At 40.9% G+C, this 24,093-nt stretch overlaps 1 protein-coding gene across 1 annotated transcript in view; it reads left to right on the forward strand.

Annotated features, from left to right (window-relative positions):
• The window catches only part of dachd (dachshund d), a 91,947-nt gene that overhangs the window by 23,195 nt on the left and 44,659 nt on the right, over positions 1-24,093 (forward strand). The window contains exon 2 of the mRNA XM_035677121.1: positions 24,037-24,093. Coding sequence (XP_035533014.1) covers positions 24,037-24,093 — 57 coding nt within the window. The remainder of the gene's footprint in view (positions 1-24,036) is intronic.

The raw sequence follows: 24,093 nt of genomic DNA on the forward strand, positions 1-24,093 counted from the left end.
CAGTATTTAAAATTGTCCTCATGCTTTATTACAAAGAAAAACAGAATGTTATTTTATCCTTTCAGTTTTGAAATTTTGTATATTAAATGCTAATTTACTGATAATTAACTACATGTTTTTAAGAGACCACCCCTTGCTAAATGTGCAGAATTAAGGGGTTGCTATTTGTAGATGTGTCCATACAGTTCTAAAATCATAACCTCTGACTTCTCAGTCTATGATGTCCATTCAACTACATATACTTTCCTGTTTTATGATTTTCCCCCCTTGATTCTTTGCAGATTAAGCTGCGCGATACTTTAGTGAAACCAGAAGTTCTGCTTAAGGAGCCAGAAACTGTAACGTAATGAAAACTTAAAGCTTAAAGTAGTCCTTTAACATTGAACCAGTCCTGCTGAGTAGACCTTCAAAGTCTTGATTTAAATTATGTATGCTCTGTAAGTATGTATTTGGCAGGAAAGAGTGGGGAGAGGTGGAGGGATCAACGGTGAAAAGTCATCAGGCATATTCCAAAATGCCATTTCCGTGTTGCTGAGGTACCATTGTTTACAGGGCTTTGATGGAGAGGTGCCCTGATCGCCACTAGCTGTTTCTCTCCCTCTCTCTTTTTCTTCCCCCTCTTAGTTTGAGAGAAATCTCCTGACGCTGTAAAATGGGCAATGATGACATATGTGGATGCAGGCCTGTTCATATCTTTGTGGGGCCTTTAGGGAAATAAATATCTGAGAACATTCAGTGAAATGAAGCTCACTCAATAAATCACCATGACACAATAAACACTTCTGGCACATGAGCACCCCCCTACCCACCATCCCCTGGTGCCCAGCCCCCTCACACACATACACACAAACACACACATACACACACGGACACATACACACACTCTCTTCTCAGACACCACCTACCTCTCCCCGCCTCTTCTTGTGCTACCAAATGGTGCCTCCCCACAGGCTAGTAAATCAAATCCCAGCACAAATACAGTGGGAATTTATTTGGAATGGGCTTTTGTTCTCTTTAACGCCTGATTGTTAGGCCGACTAGGTCGCATGATAAATTTTGAGCAGGTTGTTTCTGTGCAATGGCTGTGTGTTTGTTGCCCCCCGTACCTAACGTGGATCATACTGCCTTTAAACTTCGCTACTTTGCCCATTTATACCCAATTTAGAAAAAAAGCTTTTCCATAGGGGGAAAGTGAAGTAAATTATTTGGCCATCTCTAGAAAAGATCTCATCATGAAGTGTTTCCATACACCACATGGAAAATATGGTGGTATCGATAAATGCAAAAAAACAGAAAAGGCATATTTCTATTATTATTTTTAATATTTTGTTCATTTGAGGTTTGGCTGGTACTCTTTTAATTACATCACTTTGTTGCTCCCTCTTCTTCTGCAGTGGTATAATAGCACCCTACTGGAGAATCAGTGCTACCAGCTGAATATTCAACATGCTCAACTCCTAATATTCACATTTCCATTTTTTGTTTTTAAATCTGTGCTCAATTTGAATGGAAACCTGGGTATGTAAACAAGGAAAGCTGTGGTCAAACCAGCCAAAAGGACAGCACATTTAATACTATTAGCTTTTTTTGTTATAAAAATGAATTAGTAAATGGAAATCGAAAAGACTGTTTGGGTCTTGGCTGTGTTAACAATATGTCCTGACACCTCTGAGTGACACTGTGAGAGAGATGGAGGACTCAGCTTTTCCCTTGGCTCACAGACCCCCACTCAGTCTCCTGTGGCAGCCCATGTTTATGCAGAGGTAATATAAGCTGTAATATAACACACTCTAATTGGTTTATCAGTGTTTGCTATGGTAACCCACATGGAAACAGCCCCTTAAACAATTATATTTTTAAACTGCCGGCCAGGATATATTTTGCTTTATCTATGGGCACTGTGGATATGATTGCTCTCTGTTATAAATGGCACATAGTTAGTACACGGAGAGAAAGACATTGTTTACACTAGGCCTCATGCGGTGAATCTGTCCAGTGTAAGGTAATCTGCAGTAATAAGCCCCATTTGTTTTGTTTAGCTTTTAAGCTGAGGCAGAGAGGAAGGGAGAGGGGAGAGAGAAAAAAAAAAAATCTCATTTCAAATCCTACCCACCTTCTTATCTCTATTTGTTCAGTTGTTTTTAATGCCACATACTGAAAGAATTTCAATGGCTGTTTTGCCATGAAGTCATTTGTTATCCTTCAGCGGGCTTTCGTCTCCCTATTGTGTGACAGCCCCAGAGTGCTCGAATCCTCCAGATGGAGCAGGTCAGACACACACAGACTCACTTGCTTACCCACACACACACACATACACTCGCAGGCAGGTTCACACACTGTCTTTTCAATGGCTGACATAGATCTACTTGCCTTGTGACATATACGGAAATGATAATGTCATTTTTGGCAATTTGTCTTTCCCCTACTTTACTGTTAGTTGGGGATGTGGCTGTTAAGAGCAGCCTGGCAGTTATACAGCTCATGACATGTTTACAAACAGTCCAAATGAAAATGTTTCGCAACAGTATTCTCATTTTGCGCATATTGTCAGTTGGTCTGTTATTCGCTTACAGATTTTCCCTCCAAATAATTTGTGGACGCCTTGCAGAACAGATGTACGTGCTTTGTCTTATTTGGCAATCGCGCTCATCTAAGGAGTTCTGCCCAAAAAAGCGAAAACACAATGTGGAACCCTTTATTCTAGAGATGAAACGCATTATGGTCCCTCTCGCTCACTTAGTAAATGCAGTAGTTAGTTATACTCTTCGAAAAAGAGGTTTCTTTCATCATTATACTAACGTTTTCTCTTGTTTGTTTCCCCTCTTTTCTCTTTTTCCATGTGGTGTCCTGCTCTGTTCCTGTTTGGATCCTCTGATGTACAGGTCAGTAGTCTTTATACTATCAAAATGTGAAGTACACCTGACTACACCTACACTTAATATATGATTATATTATTATTATATTATATTTTGCTTATATCAGTCATTGACGGTATATGATATCATATTCAAACGTTTTCTGTATTATCCGTCACTCGATTTTTACTGCTTTTTCATACTTTCTGCTTTTTTCATAAGCCACTGCCTAAACAAGTGCTGTAATGAAAAAAACATACAAATGTTATAATATAATACTTCAATTATGTTATATTTGTGAGAGACAGATGGCTTGCAAGTGCATAGTTTCGGTTTCTCTGCATTAGAGACAATATAAAGAGTTCCAGGACAATGTACAATAACATGAAAACAACAGGTGCAATCCCATGATCATTCACTTTCACTTGCCATCGATGGTAATAAAGGTAAGAGCAGGTTCCATAACAAGTGGAACGTAATAACCGTAACAGCCATCCTTAAATGATTTGATTGACTCACGCTAGACCTCATCGCTCTATTTTAAATCTAATGGAGTCTGGGTATAATTTGACCAAGCTTTGATTGACAGCCCCTTTCTCTATCTCAACAGTAACCCCTGACGATGTACATTAGAGTCGGATTAAGGCAAGGTGCTAACGCATATTAAAAAATTAAGCCAAGCCAGTGGACTGGCAAAGCTCCTTTTTTTCCCCTTTTTTTTCCTCCGTTCCATGTACCTCCCTTTGGATGGTCTAGCATTAAAATTTCAATGGCATCTAGTAGTGATAGGGACTTGTTAATACAGTCGCAACTTGCCCTTGTGGAGGAAATCAAATGACACAGTGCAGCAGGCCACAGAGGAAAGACTGATAGGACATTATACTGCTTACACGGAGCCTTGCAGCAGAAAGGCAAGGATACAGCGTCAAATATAACAATGTAGCCTTCATAACTAGGTGCTTAATTTGTCAAAATGCCTCACTTTTGTCTAGGGCATATTTTACAGTGCCTCGAGCACTTGGCATATTTAAGAGGACCATGGTAGTTTTTCCTGCGGCAGGATACCACCCTTATTGTACTGCCTCAGCTGCTGTAAATAGTAGTAAATCTTTAGTGTTGCATTTATTCTAGCATGACACCAAAGCCTCCCACTCAGAATGATTGAATGTAACTTATTTGATTCTGCTTCCCTTCATTTGGGGATTTTGTGAAGAGTTTGGTTTGAAGACAATGAACTAACAAAAGATTGTTTTAACAGCTGCATGTCTTTGATTACACGCTTCTTTGAAGTATCACTTTAACTTAGCCTTTGAACTTGGATAGAGATCAGAAATGAATCGAGCTTCTTTTTGATGTAAGAGGAGGGGATTTTATTGTTGAAATGTTCATAAACTGCTTCCAACCGTTTAGAGAACAAGTTCAGTGTTGATTTTTAAATTGAGGCAGGAGAAAGGGGAGGGAGGCACGGGGGTTTTGAAGAGAGGAAAGGAGGGAGGGCGCTGGTTTCATGTTCACGTGCACCCTATGACGAAGGGAGGGAAAACAGCGGCTTTTATTCCCCCTCAGTAGAGGAGAGTTCTTAGATGCAGTCTTCAAGTTACTCCAAAGTCTCGAGCTCCACGTTTGCTTGTTCTTGCTCATTAGGACAATATGCCATCCATATGTTTCACTAAATGATCGTTATACTAGTTCTCCCTCTTGTAAAAGACATGCACGTGTACAGAATCAGAGTAAAACCTTCATGTAACAGTTATACTTAATCTGCTTGTTGCTTTTGACAGCAGTAATAATGTGCATTTGAGGTACTTTGTTGTTTTGGACAAAACTCAAATTCTATTAAAGGATTAAGTAATTGAACACTAATCTAAAGGACTTGAGGTTTCTGTGCTTTGGTAATGCCTTTAATCTTGGCACAGTTTTAGAAAAGACAGTGAAGTACTGAGTCACTGAGGGAAAAGCAGATTAGTTCAATTTCATGTATTTTAGGGGAGAACTACACTAGCTTAGATGGATTACTGTTGAATCAGTGAATTGAAATGTAATGACGCAAAAATGTATCTATTTGCATAAACAGCTGTGTCAACTTTCTCTTTGCAAAAAGTGAATCATGGGAATGATGTGGGTTGTTTGTACGGTGTCACAATGATGCTTTCAAAATGGTTTCCCCGGTGATCTATTATTTAGTTCGGAAACAATATAAGGTGTGCTGAATTTGGATCATGAAAACTCCAAACTACAAATTTGGCACAATACCAAATTCAGTAATATAATGCAATCAGCTGTATGCCATTGTATCTTTTTTTCTCTCTCACCATTTCCAAATTAATCATGCTCCAGATCCATTCCTATTGTTCAATTTTACTGTTACCAGTAACAATAAAGAAACAAAAGTTGAAGAAATTGCTTGCCCTACATCTGTCATTGTCATTGAGACACTGGCCATAATACTTTATTTATATTCTGCTCTGGAGATATGTGGTTTCTGTTGTAAATGTTCATTGATTCAAGGGCAGACAAATATACCCCCAACACCCTACATGACCCACATAGAGCAATATGTGCAGTTCACCATCCATTAAAATAACATGATAGACACAAATAAACTGTATTATACATTTTGTTACCCTTGCTGCTAACTCAAATTACATTTTGAATGTCGTCCACTCAATCTCCTCTTGTCTTTTGTGCTTTCTTTGATATAAATAGACAGACATTCAGAGGTCTGAAAAGTGGAAGTTAGAAGAATAAAAAGGGAAGAGGAAATTTAGATATTTTTAAATGATGTCCTACATTTTGTCAGCTAAAATCAGGATATTGCCTGAGCGGGGAGAAGCCATGTTCTTCAGTTGTCAAAAGGCAGTAAGTAATGATTAAAATAGCAGTGTGAAACGCGGGGAGATTAAAGTGATGCTAATGATAAGTGAGAGAAGAAAAGGGCAAGCTATATTTTAATTCCTGGGAGAATGGTTAATGACTTCTATTGCCTGAGATTAAACTAAACCTGTCTCATCAGCTTTTTCTGCTCGCTGAGGAAAAAAAGCCCCCTGCACTTTAATTTATTAAACTCTTTTAAGGAAGCACATTGATCTACATAGGTTAAACTTTCAAAATTTGGGCAAAAAGACGCCCCATAAAGCTGTCATGCAGGGCAAAGCTGTTGAGTTGCTCAAGGCACACTATAAAGAATTCATTATCTCCAAACTGCCACATTTAATCAGAAAATATCAATTATTTAAAAAGGGAGGTTTGCTCCTGTTTAGAGCATCAGGTTTTACTGACACACTGGATTATACTGACACATTGAATATATTTTTCTGCGGTCACTAGCGGTGCTGTGAACTTTTCCATTTTCAATGCCCTTTTTTTTTTTTCATACCTTTGGCTGAGTAAATGTGCATTTTGCCACTGTAAATGGGTCCGTGTAATCACATCAACAGTATAATATCATCCAACAAGTAAAATGTTTATCTCCTGTTTTCAGCTTGTTGGAAGGACTAAGACTTGTGCTGTGAAAAATTTTCGCATGGCATTAACACAGAAGCACTGGTGACCTCTGTAATGAAATGTATGGTACTGTTGACATGGCATTACAGCGATTCAACACTGTTCATTAATCTTTGTTTTGCTAGAACCCTTCTGGCATGTCCTTCGCCAAGGTGCGGAGCAATGCCAGAAATTGTAAGGCTCACCACATATTTCTGATGGCAATTAGCATGCATTCCGATCCACTGAGCCCCTCGCATAACAGCCCAATCCTTACAGCGGCCGGAGTCTTTATCAGCACCCGGGTGATAGGAGTCATTGAACATTCTGCTGACAGCAGATTATTTTTGTTTTTATACAGATGTCAGGCTTGAGTAGGTGGTGTTTTCCACTCTTTCTGTGGGACTGTTGGCCCTGTTGTACCCGCTTTTCATCCGCAGAGGACAGAGCACTGCTAAGATTTGACCATTTCTCACTCTTAGGAGAGATAAAGGGAGAGGCAAATACGGGGAATTTGCCTCTCCCTTTATCTTTCCTTATCTTAACCTCTGTCATTACAGGTCTTGGAATAGGTCTGATATTTAAAGAACTGGTAAAGAGCAACTGTCATCCATTAGAGGACAAATAACAACACTCCACCAGCGCTGAATCCTGCGTGCCTGTAAATTCTCAGAGGATCTGTCAGCAGGAAGCAGGCATGCAATTAATAAGCCTTTTACCTCTAATATCACAGTTCTGCCAAGTGGGAAAAAAATGAAGAGACATTCATACAGACATTAGAGAAAATTTCCACAGATCTCTTTGAGGGAGAGGAAGTGCATTTGCCATAGTGCCAGTCGTAGTAGCCGTGATCCTGATCGATATCATCAATGGCTACTGCTGCCGTGCAGAATTTGATCCAGGTGTCTCATGCTAACGTTCACGCCTGTGTCAGACACAATGTAATCTCTTCTTTTGAATCAATCATTGCTTTTCCAAACGTAGACGGGTAACACTATTCTTCATTCCCATGAATTTAAGCCCTCAAAAAGGCTTTGAATATGCTGACAGCTGAGTTAACACTTGAATCAACATGCCAGTTGTACAAACTCGATGAAGGCCGTTGTTCTCAACAGTCTCAGAGATATAAATTAAAAAGTAGATTTGTGCCTCCACAGTGTTCGTGGCACTGTGCATAACCTCTAGCTTTTCTTTTCACAAATTCAAATTTTTCTTTGCAATGTTAATCATTTAAATCTCTTGATTTGCCCGAAGTCAAAGGAAGATGTCTCTGTATTATTTTGTTGACATATTCAGGATGAAATGATTTTTTTTCTGCCCTCCCCCCCCTCCTTGTTGCGTAAAAGTAATATCTCTGTGTTTCTGGGGACACATTACAATAATGCATTAAGAAATCACATTAATAATGCACATATTTTGTCACATATTTATAACTATCCCCCAGACATCAACATGTCACAGTTGTTGTTAGATCCCCTTTGGTTTCAATTAAAATCTCGCTGAGGCAATAAAAATAGCCAATTAAACTGGAGCAGGCTCTTCAGAGGTACAATTGGTCTGATTAGATTAACCTTGAACATCAATTAGGGTTAAAAATAAGCTTAAATGTATTTTAATAACTGCCCACCATATTTGATGCTAAACTAAACTTCACTTGTATCACTCATTTCCCCTGTATTGATTCCGGAAGTGTCATTACTTTCACTTGATTAGCCCGCATTATCATTTATTTTCTCTCATGCTTATTTGTAGCTTAATTATTTAGACCAGAATATTTTTTTTTATTGCGCTCTTGTTGTGAAACATTCAGACTTCATTATCTAATTACAGGAGTGTGTTTCCATGTTACAATAGACAATAGAGATGTAATGATGTATAACAGGCATCATTCTACATGTCAATCAACACAAGTGTCGAAAGCAGGGTCACAATCCAGCTTTTTACAGCTGCGCAACTTCTCTCTCTGTCACTTACGCTCTTCTCTCTCACTCTCTGTCAGACACGCATGCAAATACACACTCGCCTCTCTTCCATAGCTGTAGTGTGTCAAGCTTTTCTCACCTCCGCCAGTGCTGCCCGGCTGCCTTCAGTGATCTCATCCCACCTGGTAACTAAGGGCTGAGCATCCAGACGCTAAAAATACGTCTGACGCTAATGTCACACCCCCCTGCCATTTCCAGCACCCGGTTCCCAAAGCCCAGACTGGTGTGAAGGGAGGGAGCCGAGCAGACATCTTTGTAATTCTTTTAATAACATGTGTAAATGGGCAAGGGGCCTATCGGTCTTTATCAGGCCTGGCGAGCGAAGCAGAGCAGCTGATACCACCTAGGGGCTGGGAAATGCCTGATTCATCTAACAGCCCGTGAAGCTGATTAATTTCACTCTTCATTAAGAATGTGTTGTGGTGTCTTCTCTGGACTTCAGCATATCTCTCTACCACCACGCATCTTGGTCATCTTTTTTAGCTCCTTCTCCAGCCTTTTCTCTCACTCTAGCTCGCCTTCCTTATTTCCTGGGCAGCGTTAGCAGCAGCGGCCACCCTCCTCCTCTTTTTGCGCCCTTGGCAAATGAAAGGTCAAAGACGCTGCAGTGATTAATGAGCAGTAGACTCTGGGATCTCTCTGTCAACCCCCCGCCAGTCCCCCGCCCCTCCTGCCCTCCCCGCTCCTTGCATTATTTCATCTGCTAATCTCACACAACACTACTTAGTTAGCATGTCGCGGAGAAAACAGTGTTGTGGGCCTGTGTCGTGCTGCGTAGACACCAACTCTGATGAACTTCTCTGTGAGGCATAAAAGCGGGGGAAGAGAGCATTATTGAGGAAGAGGAGGCGGGGGGCCAGCGCTCGCAGAATGTTTTTGGGCCGAAGAAAAGGTGCTGTAGTGTAAATGGTGGGCTCTCCACTCAGCTTTTCATCTCAAGATGTTGCTACCAAATCTAATGATTTAAGTAGTGTGCTCTCAGCACAAAAAACTCCACTTCAGTAGCTTGGCGGTTTTTTGGTGTAATTGAATGTGAACGTCACCGCTCCTTTCACAGGATAGATGACACTTCATGGGCTCAGACCAACTGTTTATTTGAAAAAGTAATGAAATATTTACTCTCCATTGCAGTACAGATTAGCAGCAGTAATTGACTGCGACAGAGGTCTATGCACAAGTATGTGTGCGTTTTATAGCGCGCGAGGGGGAGAGAGAGAGGGTGAGCGAGAGAAAGAGTTAGAGGGCCCCTCATGTTTGAATGCAGATCTTCAGCACACAATAGGCCTGTTAGTGAGGCTGAGTTTCTGCCTGTCACTTTCTCTCCACATGTTGCTTTTTCTTTCAGAGATAAGTGGGCCTAATGCTGAACAAATAGTGGAAATCAGAAGCCACTGAGAATCATTTGCCTCTCCTTTTCCCATGGCTCCCAAATAGACACCCAGACTCACAGACGGAGGGAGTGACGATGAGAGAGGGAGAGCGAGACGGGAAGGGGGGAGGGAAACAGAAGAAGAAAGAAAAACTCAATGAGCAAAACAATTTTGTCACCACAAGCAGATCCAATTGAAAAGTCTCCTGGATGGGGAAGAGCTGGAGTTGTCAGATCAGGCCATGGCAATGAATAGATCCAAGCGGGCTAAATTGGCATCAGGTGTGGGCTTCCCCTGGCCGGTGATAGGCTCCCACATTGTGCTGGCTAGACATTTGGCCATTTTCAAATATAATGGGAGAAATGAATGCAAATGAGTGAGTGGACTGAAATGTATTTAAATGCAGATTGAATGGGGGGCTCTGCGTAGCGCCTGATAACAAGTTGCTTTAGGAGAAGGGCCACATTGTGTTGGATCATCCCTCCAACCCCCACCGCTCCGATCCCCACACCAGCAGTCCTGTTCTCTCTCCCTCTGTCGCACTTGTGTCTCATAAGGGGCCATTGTTCACTGGGTAAACTCTCTCAAAACTATTTACATTACTCGTTTATTTGAATTTCAAATATTTTGGGTTCTTTCTTCCTCCCATATATGGCCGACACACATGCCGCCTGCCGCCTTGGGCTATCCAGTAAAACAGTAATTGCAAAAGGACAGGGGGCTGTGGCAGAAAAAGAAAAAAAAAATGAAGAGAAAGCGGGAAAAGGAGGGGTTCAATCATTAATGATAATGTTGCTTATGTCCATAGCCTCATTAGAGGCAGTATAGCAGCTAGTAGCATGTGTTTCACAAACAAGTTCCCCCTGCCCACTGCCGGTCGACTGCTAGCCCACGGCGATCCATCTTCTCAAACGTCTCCTTCCCATATTTAAGGAGCTCTCGTTACAGCCCTTCCCAGACCTGTGAATTTATGGTGCACTCCAAGCGGTTAGCATAATCGCTGGGAATGCAGTCATTTCAGCGGGAATGTGGGAATTAGGGCAGGAGAGAAAAGGAAAGCTGTTGGTGTGTTAATTGAATTTCATAAGAATCCTTTGCAGCAGCTTTGCCTTGTTCACAGGGCACTGTGGACATGTAGGGCTCTGAATCAAATTCTCTCTCTCTATTTATTTGGGTTCCCCCTCTTGTCCTTGTCCTAAGACCTTATAGAAAAAAGTGAAGTATTTCTCAATAGAAACCTGAATATAAGGCAGCAGCTAAAGGCAGCTTATTTTTGACAAACTGTCCTTTTTTGTACTCTCTGATCTCAGCAAATAGAACAAGTGAAGAGTAACAAGAGGGTGCATTCTCCTCCTCAAAAAAACAGCTTTTTCCCCCCTCATCTGCATTTAAAATACAATTTACATGCAATTAAATTTGATTAATTAGAGACACTAACCTCTGCCCGTCCTGTGTGCACATAATGTATCATGCATTTCAATGTCAACCAACTCGTGTTTACTTCAACTTTGTGTTCGTCAAGAGCCATCATTGGGTTTAGTTTCCATAAAAGGCTTAATTTGAAGCATTTAGAAAAATACATTTTCAAATATTTGACCTATTGAACCCAGTCTTGGCTTGAGGGAGTTTGCTTAGATAAACAGGTTGTTCACAGTGGACTCTGACTGTGTTAGAAACTTTAAAATAATACAAGATAATGTTCAGAATGCCAGTTATTTAAAGTTGGCCCTGTTAGCATAGGGGGCAGCTGGGGCAGCGACTGCAGAGATGTTTCAGTGTCCAGAAGTTTCCATCCGGTGATTAATAGGAGGGGTAATGTAGTGGGGAAATGAGTAAACACTCCCTTGCTCCTGGCTTTGTGCTTCAACGGCTTGATGACAAGGGCAGAGCAAGGTGAGAATTAAACAGACCCGCAGAAGAAGAGAAAAAGAAAAAAAAAAAAAGGCAGCAACGGGCTGGAGGGAGGAGTGAAGCATGACAGACCTGGGCAGCGAGTGGGAGTGAGGAAAGGGCGACTGGGAAGAAAGAAGGCCGCCCTGACAGAAGTGGAAGTGGAAGTTTCTCCTGAAGAAGAATAATTAAAAGCGCTCAAGGGAGGGCAGTTTTAATTTCACATGTAAGGGGCTAAAGATTTCATTTAAAGGCGCGGCGAGCGGAGAGGAGGTTAATAAGATGAACAAAGCAGGGAATGTGAGAACATACAGTGTGAGGAAGCACGTTGGACTTTCACCTGACACGTTTTTAATTATTGAACCTCTGATATTTCTCTGTTGAAGAGAGGGGGTAAAAAGAGAAGATTAACTGATTAATGGTCATGGTAACCAATTACTCACTCGTGGGGAAATGGATGTAACTTCGCCACAGTAACACCTCTCTTCAGCGCTAAACGTCACAGAGTGTAGCGTTGCTTCCGACACCAAAGCTAAAAGCATACTCTCAGTTGTGCTGGCGGTCTCAGTAGCTGCCTACTGGGAACACAACCAGAGCATTGCATAATAACTCCTTCTAAAAAAAAAAAGTGAACTTGCTTCTACAGTCGAATATGTGCTCTTGATCACTGAAATCTCACTCCATTAGTGCTATCTGAAGTTGATGTATCCCAATTATCATAATAAGATCAGCTCGGTCCCATACTCCATGGGACTCCAAACTCTCTTACTGCCACAAAATGATCAAAAGGACTTTGTGAACTAGACCCAGAGTCCCAGCTGTGGGCTGATTTGTTCAGTAGGGGTGAAAAAAGAACTTTAATTGAATATGATGTATTTCTTTTTCTTTTACTTTTGGGCTCAGTCTGCTAGAAGAGAACAACAGGAATATGCCAGCATGTCTTATCTTGGCTAGATGTTGACCCGATATTACTTTTCTTTACTTAGATCACCATTCAAGACTATAATACAATTCAGTGTTTGCCAAGCTGCACCCCAGTTATAGGCTTCCTCTCTGCGGTGCATGCTCCACAGGTCTCGATGTGTCCCCTGCACTCCTCCTCCTTTGTGAAATCATTAATATTGTCAGTGCAGAGCATGGGAATGACTGTTGTACTTCAATCCCAAAATCCTGTCCCCCTCCTGCCGTGGCATCGCACTGCACACACACTGTTTGACACTTATGTATTATATGTTTATCAGTCTCTAATGAAACACTGACAAGTTCTCTGCACAAGGGATACTGTGTTCCATTAATAGCCCTTAAGGAACCTTGGGCACTCACAAAAAGACTGGTCCTATTGCTGCTGACAGCAGAGGGGCCCTCAGCCCCGGCCCCCTGGAGAGGGAAGATATTAGCAACGTCTGCACTCTCTCCTTCAGTCTCTCTGTCATTCCCTCTCTCTCTCTCTCCTCCCCTATATGCATCTGTCTCCCTTGGAAGTAAAAGGTGTCTCTTTCGATTTCTTCAGGCACACGTTACTTGACCACGTTGTTTCGCATGGAGGTTGACAAAGAGAACTGTGTCAGTTAATTTGTCAGAGAGTGTTGGTGATTGATTTATTCATCTAGGGCTCAACAAATGTTTGTACTGTGATGAATCCCCTGAACCATAATTTACTGCAAATTAAACTCAGACCTCTAAATGCGCACACAGAGATATGTATGTATGTACCATTTGATTTCAATTCAAATTCAAATTCAATTCCATTTATTTGGAAGATCACATTAAAATATTTGGTGAGATGATATATTTTCTTTGTTTTGGGCAACTTTAATTATTGTGGACCTAATTAGTCCATTGTTTTTTTCCAACAAAATTTTAAAGGACTGTGGTCAAATTCTTTGTCGTTTTATAATCTTTATGTTAGAGCCTGTGCTGTTGGTTTTTTATTAAATACAATGTTAACGCACAAATAAGAAAATCCGTGGCTCAGCCTTTTTCAACTGCACCAAAACTTTGCGATTACCTACCCAAAGCTATAAGAGATGCATGCTCTCTGAACATTTTTTAACGTCAATTGAAAACCTATTTCTTCAACTGTCACTCTTCCTTTGTTTTATTCTTGTCATTTACATATTTTATTGTTCTTACGCCTTCCTTTGTTCTACTTCTATCTTTTATCTTTCACATATTTTGTTGTTCTTAGCATACCTGTTTATCTGATTGCTTGCTTGTATTGCACACTTGTTTCTTCACTTTATTGTAAAGCCCTTTGAGGCACAGCCCCTGTATGAAAGGAGCTATATAAATAAAGGCTTTTTGTTATTATTATGCAATTCCTGTGTGAAATTTCACATTGAAACTGTGTGAAATTTCCACCGGTGCATTGAATAGTTACTGACGTCTGTGGTAAATAATCTGTATTTTCACCTTTATTTCCATGTTTTACTTTGTGATCTAGCTATTTAGTTATCTTTATTTTTTTTTTAAATGTGAGAAACCCTTTTTCGCCTCAGCCTTCCTTTTCAAAAGCCACATCTCCCACATGAGAGCCCTGATCTCTCTATTAGAATGTGACAAAACATTTGTTCTCACTAGAAATAATGGTCTGTAACATCCTCTAATGTGATTCACAGTTTATTTGCAAGTCCATCGCGGTGTTGAACAAGGGGTTATGGGCGCGTCACACATATGGATAATTTTAAGCAGATGCATCTGGCGTGGCTACCATGCTATGATTAGTTTCCAGAGCATTTGTGAGTGTGTAAACCATTGCCGACATGGATGAAATATAGTCTAGGTTCACCGGGAGTGCAGGGAGAAGAAATGTACCCCATCTGTAATACACTGTGTAGACTAATATCAGCTCCTTTTCTCTGATATTGCAGTGAGATATCGATCTGGTAAAATTGTCCCATATTGGAGCTGTCTGTTGTGATATTCATCATGCTGTCACCTCTCCCCAACACCTACGCGTTATTAGAAACCCGGGTTTGAAGAGGTTGAAGGGTTTTAGTCTCCAAGATGTAGCAAACAATTCATCATGAGAGAGAGAGAAAGAGCGAGAGAGGGAGAAAAGAATGCAGGTGAGGTGATGCTTGGGTAAGATTTATGTCTAGTCAGGCTGTACATTAAGAATTATATCATCAAGCAAGAGGACACCAGCAGCAGCTTCACTGCTATCTGCTGAGCAGGCCTATTTGCTCTCCTGCCAGGCTTCAATGGAGTTTTCTTTTTTTTTTTTTTTTCCTCTTATAAAGCTTTTAAGAGAAATCTGAAGTCTCAAGGAATGTAGTACCTCACCCAAACAGATTTATTTGTGAAACGCGCGGCTGCTTGTCGAAAGCAATTGTTGTGAATGCGGGGGATTTCAGCGAGCCTGACATTATGTTTTGCTCTTAATGCCAGTCACTCATCAGGAATAAAGCCTGTAACTGGTACGTGCCACCTTCAATTTGGCCCACTTCAGGGTGGGACTGTAGTTTGAGTTCCTGTTATTTCCTCTCTTTGCTCGCAGTCAGAGATTCTTCCGGGAGGATCACAGAGATGTACACAGACGGAATCCAATTCTTCCGTGTCTTGCAGAGGAGTCAGACTTTGATTCGTCTTTAACTCAGTACAAATGCTCGTCTGGGAATGTGCAAGCTGGGGGCTTCCTCTGAAGTTCTCTCTCTCTCTCTCTCGCTCTCTCTCTCCGGGAAGTATGTGTGTGTGTGTGTGTGTGTGTGTGTTTGCACGCTAGGCTCTGCTCTGTTAGCTGCGATGTTATTGTTGTAAACAGCATTTAAAGCACAGCTGGCCAAATTGATCAGGGCTTGCGTTGGAGTGAACTTGAGCAGCAGAGAGTGGGGCTGCATAAACAGGGCTGCTTGTATCTAAATATGCAAACACTCTCACAGCAGTCGACACTCGGGGGAACAGACACTGTTACTTCTGATGGGGAAACAGTGAGAATCAGTGAGAAACAGACTCGAGCCCTAACCTTTCCATGTATACAGAGAGAGAGAGAGAGAGAAGACAGAAACATTTTTCCTGATTATGTAAACATTTCTTTTCCTCCCCAGATCATTTTTGGACTCCTCCAAGTATTTACTTTTCATTAATTATTGAAAAAAAAAGAAAATCACAGGAAAAAAAGTGAATAAACAGTAGATAATTTTTGTTTAATGTTTCACACAGGATTCCAATCCTCAGTGCAATTAATGCTAATCACAACGGTCTTCCTGTTTAGCTTAGTGTGTGTTTGTGAGTCGTCGCTGTCTCTCCGTCTACATCTTTAGCTCTTGTCTCTCTTTTCCCCCTGCTTTTTCCTCCTCCTCCATCTCTGCTGTTAGTCACTGTGTCTCCTCGTGTTATGATTACATCACCCTTTCTGTCTGTTGTGTCCATTTAGACCTGAAATTAATCACATCCGACAATCTGGTGGTGCTATTCCCAAAGTTCAAAAGCTTTAGTGGTGAGAGAGTGATAGAGAGAGAAAGAGAGAGAGCTGGAGGGAGAGACAGAGCGAGATGGAGCGCATCAAGCATGTTGGAGGTACTTACCATTTGTAGAGTACAGTATATTAATTGCTTATCGGTTTTTGATTTCAGAGTCGTTTAGAGTCAATCGAACGCATAATTTTCACAGCTATTGTTCTTTGGGGTTTGTTAATTGTCACCCCACTGGCAGAATTAAAAGCAAATTAAAAGCCTTAACTATTGACTCTATCTGAAGTCACTCTCCACAACAATTTCACAAAACAATGGGGAGGATTAATGAAAATGCAGCTTGATTTCTGTTCTCCAAAGCTTTTGCTATGGGGAACCAATTAACTACCCTTCAGGATGACTTTCACTTCTAACTGCCGGTCTGTTCCACTGCCAGAAACTGGGATTAATTCTCAATTAATCCCTCCACCAGAACAACTCTGCCTTTGTCTGCTGGGGAGGACATGAGCATACAACACCGAGGTTACCCCAAGCCTGTTTGGTGGAGGAACTCCACCCCTCCTAAGATTGATACACCCTGTAGACTAGCTCTTCTCAAGCTGAAAATAAGAGCCATTAAAAGGGAATGGTTGACAATGATTTTTGTTTTAGGATTTTGAGCTTTATTAGCCATGCATATTAATGAGTCAATTAATTCCATTCGTCCTCGCGAGTGGTCTGTTTGTTTTTGCCTGACCTTTTATCTTAGATGCGTTCACGCTCTGCTTGGTTTAAGCACTTACTCCATACTGTGTTTCCCATAGCCTCACGTCCAAAAAGGGAGTTTTTATGTGTTTAGCACTAAGATTCTCCCCCTCTCTTTTGTTTTCTCTCTGCAACTCTCTCTCTCTCTCTCATCCGTCCACCCTCCCTCCCCCCCTCTATCTTTTTCTCGCTCTTTCTCCCTCTGTCAGAATGCCTGCTGGATGTATTCCTCTCTAAATGTGACAGGAAATATGCTATTATAGCATGCAGAATATTTGCCTGATGGGATTTGCAATAAAATTACTACATTTCCTTTCCATTAGGATCTCTAAAACCCCTCTCTCTAATTTATGATTACCCTGGCAAAAAGACATGTTATATACATAAAGACTAAAGTAGCCCCCAGTCCACATTTAGCCCGTCCTGCTTTCAAAGTTAGTTGAGAGGACAGGAGAAATAATTGAAAAGTGCAGCTGGACTGTGTACAATCTTGTAAGGGATGCCTAGAAAATGAGATTAATCAGTGCACAGACATTGTGGGGAAAAGTTTGCAGTGAATGCCTGACAGTCGTGCTCTTTCTCTCATTTCAAATGTTGGCAGGCTAGCAGGCAGCTCCAAGGGAAATGCGCTCCTTTCATACTTGAGTAATTGATGAATTGTATGCAATATGCAAATGAGAATCCATAAATCTTATGAATGACAGCTTAATTTATGTGAGCCTTAATGAATGCAGGATTAGATTTTAATTAAATATCCTCAAAGGCACCCTGACTGGGTAAGTTTTTAAAGCCTTGTTTTGAAGACTTGTTTCATATGCATCGCAGTTCATGAAAAAGAGAGATCAGTGAGAGTGGTTAGATGAAATTTCCTCGCAGTTTGAAGATAAGACCTGTTCTGTTTTGCTAACCAAAGGCACTTGCAATTAATAAATATTGGAGCAAAATCATATCTACCAATCTCATTTAGGCTTTCCTGGAACTGCTCATTCTCATACATTTGATTAACTGCATTTACTTTAAGCGCTATCTGATTTCTAACATTTGGTACAGTATCTTTTTAATTAAGAGAATCATCCATTAGGCATGGAAAAGTCAACCAATTAGGCTTTCCTCATCAGTTCTTGCGATGTAGAAAGTCTGCTTACTCATTATCAGAGTCTGTTGATGTGATACTAAACAATCTTGGACTCTGTAGTTATGGGACATACAATTATGAAATCAGCTTTTAACATTAATGATGCATGGGAATAATCAGCAATTTATCGTGTTTTAGATCTTTTTTAGATTCTATTTCACAGCTGAGAGGCTTCAAACAGCTCTAATAGAATGTGATTACAAGGGGAAGCTCTTTGTAGCTACTGTAACAGTGGTTTTCTCCAGAAGCCGGGCTGTGGTTTTCATGACACTGGCCTTGTGGACAGAGTTCCTCCGTACCATCAGCCTCTGTGATGGGCTCACCCAGCGTGGTTCTAATCAGGCCTGAGCCCAGACAAAGGCACCAGGAAGGCACCCACTCTCTCAACTACTACTGATCTCAACCCTGCACATTAGTCCACACAGGGATCAGAGCACAGACAGCACTTTAAAAGGGGTTTTAGTGGGATTGATGCTAACTCTCTCCCGCCTTTGATTTCACACCATTTGATCTGTGATATATTGTTCCGTAACAAAGGTTCACAGTTTGCAGGCGGATGCAGCTGTTCCTACCCCTAATAAATAAAAGTGTGGTTTTTTTTCTCTCCCCTCGCACTCACAAACTCGCTGTAATCCAGCTATCTAGATCAGATAAGCGCAATGTGGCTACCTGTGCGAGGCAGTGTTTGACAGGTGCAAGGGGAAGCTGATTGAGATAATCCAAGAATAGGTTCAATGCAAATACAGATACAAGATGAGGGTGAGGATAGATGGATGCATGAAAAAGATGGATGAGTGAATACATTCCCATGTATCACACTGTGACTCCGAGATTATGATCATCACAACCAATAGACTGCCAAGGTCAGCAGGAAGTATAAATCATCTTTTTTTTCCTCCTTTTTGTTGAAGGCAACATACATTCCTGTCACTTTCAGTGCTTTTGTTTTATCACATTGTTATGATTAGGATTATTATTCACATTGCAGTTATGTAACAGTTATTTTCATGATCAATTAATGTTTGCAATAATATTAATTGTTTGGTCTTAAAAAAAAGTAACCAAAATTAAAAATGCTTCTTTTTTTTATTTATTCTAATCATCCTAGCATTGCTCGTTTGTCTCTCCAGATTAAACCCAAAGATATTCGGAGAAAAGCAGCCAATCTGTACATTTAGGACGCTAAAACCAGAGAATGCTTGGCACTGTTGCTTGCTTGAATGATGACTCAATCATCAAATAGTTGCTGATTAGTTTGTGGCGACACCTACGGCGAGCAGGCACGAGATGGAATAGAAGTTTAACATTGTGAGAGGTTAACGAAAAGATACCGTCTTCAAAAGGAAAAGTGTAGATGATTAATAAAACGCTTCTTGGTTCCTCATCTGTTAGTTTGCATTGGCAGGGATGTTATCTGTGCTGCTGTGTTTGCTAACATTATTGTGTTCTGCACGGCAAAGCTAAAGGCAGCTGAACCAGGTGGGAACCAGAGAACTGAGATCGCATTCAGATCAGCTGATTAATTAATTAGACATATATGTTGTCACCGCCAATCCACAGTGGGAGATCAGTATTTGTTCATTTCTGTCTGTAGCTTGGATTGAATGTTTCTACTTGCGCGTCAGTCTTGCCTTTATTGCCACGAGGCAGCTTTTTCTTCAAAGCGGAGAAAACAAACAGTGGAGCTTGTTTCAAAAATAGCTAATTTCTAGAATTAAAGTTCATCTTTTCGCCTCAACCAACCCTGTTTGTCTTATCTGTGGGGATTTTAAATTGGTAGCAATACACCACAGCCATGTTATCCCTGTCTTTCAACAAACATAGTTAACCTCTCGGGGGAGTTTCGCGCATATTGTTAAACTGTTTGATTGAACCAAATAAAAAAAACTATAAACTCAGCATATCCAGGCCCCCTGATGGTCTGAGGCCTCTGAATTTCTGCCTGACCTGGCACTTAAAAGGTAAGGAGCTGCTTTGTTTTATCAATAAGACCTTGTTTTCATGGCTGGTCACCACCCCAGCAAACCAATCAATGGGGCATGCTCTGCTATCGCTGTGAGAGAAATGAAAAATAAACCCCAGATAATCCTTCAGTTAAAAGGTTACTCAGGGCGATAAAAGCTATTTTGTTAATTTATTTACTCTCTGCACTGGAGAGATAAAGAAAAGGAACAATTAGGGAATTCTAGGTGAGAGATTTTAAAAGGGCAATGACATTGGGTTAATATTTTATAAGGCCTGATTGGCAGAGACCTGGAGAGGCCTTTTGTTTACACAAGCCCCAGACGGAATGATTCACTCGCTTGTTTTGGCCGACTGGGCGGAAATGGAATAAATATCTTCATCCTTACCTTTTAGAAACGTCAAACAAAAGACTGAGATAAAAGGTTAATGGCTCAATCATAACCACCAGGAAATAATATTATGCTCTTTCTCTGCAAACTGGAGTCACTATTGACATAATCAGGTTGAATTCCTAAAGATATCCGACGATGGGAGGAGCAGATGATTTTTGTGTGTAACTAAATCCACTAAGGGAGTGTGCTCACTTGGGCTAAACATTACATTTGTGGTTTCAATTGATTTATAACAGATCATAATCACTGCATTAACAGCGTTCTGGGTAATAAGATCTCAGTCACTGCTTCCGTCGACAGAAAAGAGTCTGATAGTGAGATGTCAGAATTTTGCCATGAGATCAAAAACCGTCCTGATATCTCATGCGATATTATACCTCTTATTATACCTATCACCTTGTGTTGGCTTCCTGTAAACGGGGTGAGAACGTGAATTTAATTATTGCGCTTTTATTGCATTGTAGCGCTGAAATTGGACTCGTGTGGAGTGTATTGTTGGGCCCCGTGTAATCTGATTGCCTGCGCAGTGTAGTGTGTTGGATGGTATCAGGTTCCAGCCGACTCTGCTGGGTCAACACACGGCCGGGCCATTAAAGGAAGTCTGGTTCAGGGAAAGTTCACCACTATTTTCTTTTCACCATGGTAGCGAAACAAAAAAAAGAGAGAATAGATGTGTAACATATTTGTGGCCCCAACCCAAAGCTGGTGGGGCCTATTTTGTTTCCTTAATTAAAGCCAGAGATATGAGAGCCCTGAATATCTTTAGTATAAATATAAATAAAGCAGGGAATAAACTTCTTTCATGATTGACCTCCAATACAGAAATAATATTGTCCAAATAAGTCCAATTTAAAACCCAGAGGTTCTTTTTCTCAAACATTTTAAAGCAGAGAGGAGAAAATGAAAAGAAGGCGAGAAAGATTAGAAAAGACAACAGCGGGTAAGACACGAGAAGTACCAAAATTCCAATCATAAATCCAGTTGTGCTATCTTTTTTGTGCAATAATGGCCTAGTTTGGAGCAGTTTCTGTGCCAGGCTATTTAGGGAATCAGCATCTGCTGCTTGATAAATAGCCTGGCTCTTTTGTTTGAGGCCAGGTTGAGTTCCTCTCTGGACCGAGCTTATTAGCCTGGATGCCTCTGACCATAGCAGATTTGCAGTGGTGTTAGCATGCACGCCTCAGGAACTAAATTACATATTGTTTAGAAACGTTACACCAAACTAAATGAAATCATAAGTCTGCGAAGACATGGGATAAAAGAGGAGAATAATCACGACACACCCTCTACATTAAAGCGCGTGCAGTTTCTGACACCTACGCCGTCTTAAGAAAAGAAGACTATAACCTTCATTTCTGAGAGACTTTCCTGTTGCTTGGAGGTTCCTCAGTTCAAAGCTCCTGTTCAGCTGGCATATTGCTTTCATGGCTAGCCAGTGTTATTTGTGTCCAGAGAGTAGCTGAAATGCTATCCCTTCAAACACACACACAGATTCCTTTGCAGCCTATCTAAACATTACCTTTACTTAACTGGGTCTTTGTACCTGGATTCACATCCTTTGACATGATCTAAAGTTGATGTGACATTTTTTTTGTCCATTTGAAGGCCTTTTTGCTTTTAGTATTGTTGGTAAAAAAAAGCCTTTTACCCATCACATACCCTCTATTGAGGTCTTTCATAAATAATTCAGCCAGAGTACAAGTGAAAGTGATGACAGCAAAACTGTGTGCGATCTCTCCCTCTCATAAGATCAAAGAGGTGCTTCTATAGAAATAGGAATTACATTTCCAGACGTTCCTAGGTTGAGCCGGCACTCATTTCTCTTTCTGCCCCTCTCCTTCTCTCTCTATCTCTCTCTCTCTCCTTCCTCTCACTTTCTGTCATTCGCTCTCCCTCTCGCTACTTCTTTCTATCACTTTTGCATTTCCCCTCCAAAGGGACACGCAGTTGGGTGAAGGTCTGCTTTTAGTCCTAAAACCTCCAGAGCCGGTATATGAGAGAGTCAGCACATTCAGACAGATAGAGCGAGTGCACTCTATTAGCAGGACTGAGGTAAATAAACCTCACAAGACACGGCTGAATAAATTCAACTACTAAGGCTGTGTGGTATCTGAACTAAAACACTGCATCACTCTGTAGATACTGCCTTTGGGAAATGTAGTGAAATGTACTGTAACACAAACAGCCTCATATACTGTACTGGTTGATAAAGTCCAGAATGAGCCATCGCCATCAGAACAGCTCATCAGTCGGTTACATTAATTTAATTTCAAACCTTTGTTGGTCATAAACAGCTCGTAAACTTTTTTAAAAACCCCCATAAGTCAGTAGTCGCATTGAAAATCATTTAACAAAGATTCAAATCAGGACAACAAAATAAATGAGTTTACCTAGCAAATCAACAAATAATGTAATAAAATACTGTTTTATGATTCCTACATCAACAGTAATGTACCATGCCACCAAAATAATTATATTTTTATATATAGTACCTATCAAGATATAGTTGTGGAGAGAATTTCCTTCGGATTAGACAAAAGAAATTACACCTTCCAACCAACTTTTCAGTAGCTCTGTATAAGCATGTTGATACACCCTTTCCAACCTTATTAACAGAGTGAACTGGAATACATGCATGTCTTCTAAAGCACAGGACAAGGCCCTGTCCTTTCTTTGTAAAATCAACTCCTGTATGTCCAGGTTTCCTTCCATAGTTAAATCACGCTGCAGAAACCCTTTGGGGTTTTAAAGATGGATTAAACTCAGTTCATATTAGCGAGAACTTAGTATCCTGGTAAAGCTTAAAAATGTATGTGAAATAATGTATGAAGCCAATATGTCACCTGTGTCAAGTCACCATAATTCATCTTCAGCTGAGACATCCAGCTCCTTGTTCATAAAGAATATACTTCTATAGGATCTTGCCCCCTCATTATGTGCTCATTGCATTTTTTTTTTTCACCCTGTAGGCTTTTCTTTGTAACTATAAGCCAGCAAAGTAGGTATTGATTGCAACTCGAAGCTGTATTAATAAGTGAATGAGTAAGATGTGTGGAAAGTCAGGGGTGTATCTGCTTTGAAGGCCTTTTCTCCTCCACAGTAAGGTGGCACAGTCATTTATCACGCCCGGATCTGTGCCCCTCGTTTGGTGTAATAAAACTCCCCCATCAGAACCGTCCAACAGGTCTGAATCACTCTGTCACACCACCTTCCAGCTAAGGCACGCATTAAATCAAGCAAGCAGAACATTTCCTAAGGCAGCCATTGCCTTTTAATTTCCTGAAGAACCTTAAAATATCATTCATTACCAGAACTACACATATTTGGTTTTTAAAAGTCTCATAAATCAATAGTGGCCTGACTGCAATAATTATAACAAGTTAACATGTAATTTCCAGGCCGAGGGCCGCGCTCTGGATTTTAGCATATGCAAACGAGGCAATTCAAATAGTGTGGGGATATTAATACGGAGGAACAGGTAACGAGGTACGGGTTATGAATTATGCATCAAAAAGTGGTTGATCTTCAATAAAGGAAATGAATTCACCGTGTAATCTAATTAGTTATGGAAGTCTATTATGTTGAGCTGCAGAAAGCAACTGTCCTTGAAAAGAAATTTATTTACAGTACATGTTAGCTATTTAGAATGGAATTGCATTCTGGAGTGCTCCAAATGTTAACACCCCCACCACCCCACACACACACACACACACTACCACCACCACCCACACAACCCCCTCCTCCCTCTGCCAATCTCCTCCTTGTCTCTCACCAGCGCTCTCCTCCTTCTCTCTGCCCGGTGTTTTAGCTCAAGACCCGGACGGCCTCCGAAGAGGACCCAGAGTGTGACATCACCGGAGAACCC

Source organism: Morone saxatilis, unplaced genomic scaffold, assembly GCF_004916995.1.
Source record: "Morone saxatilis isolate NCDOM2014 unplaced genomic scaffold, NCSU_SB_2.0 Contig5, whole genome shotgun sequence".
NCBI lineage: Eukaryota > Metazoa > Chordata > Actinopteri > Moronidae > Morone > Morone saxatilis.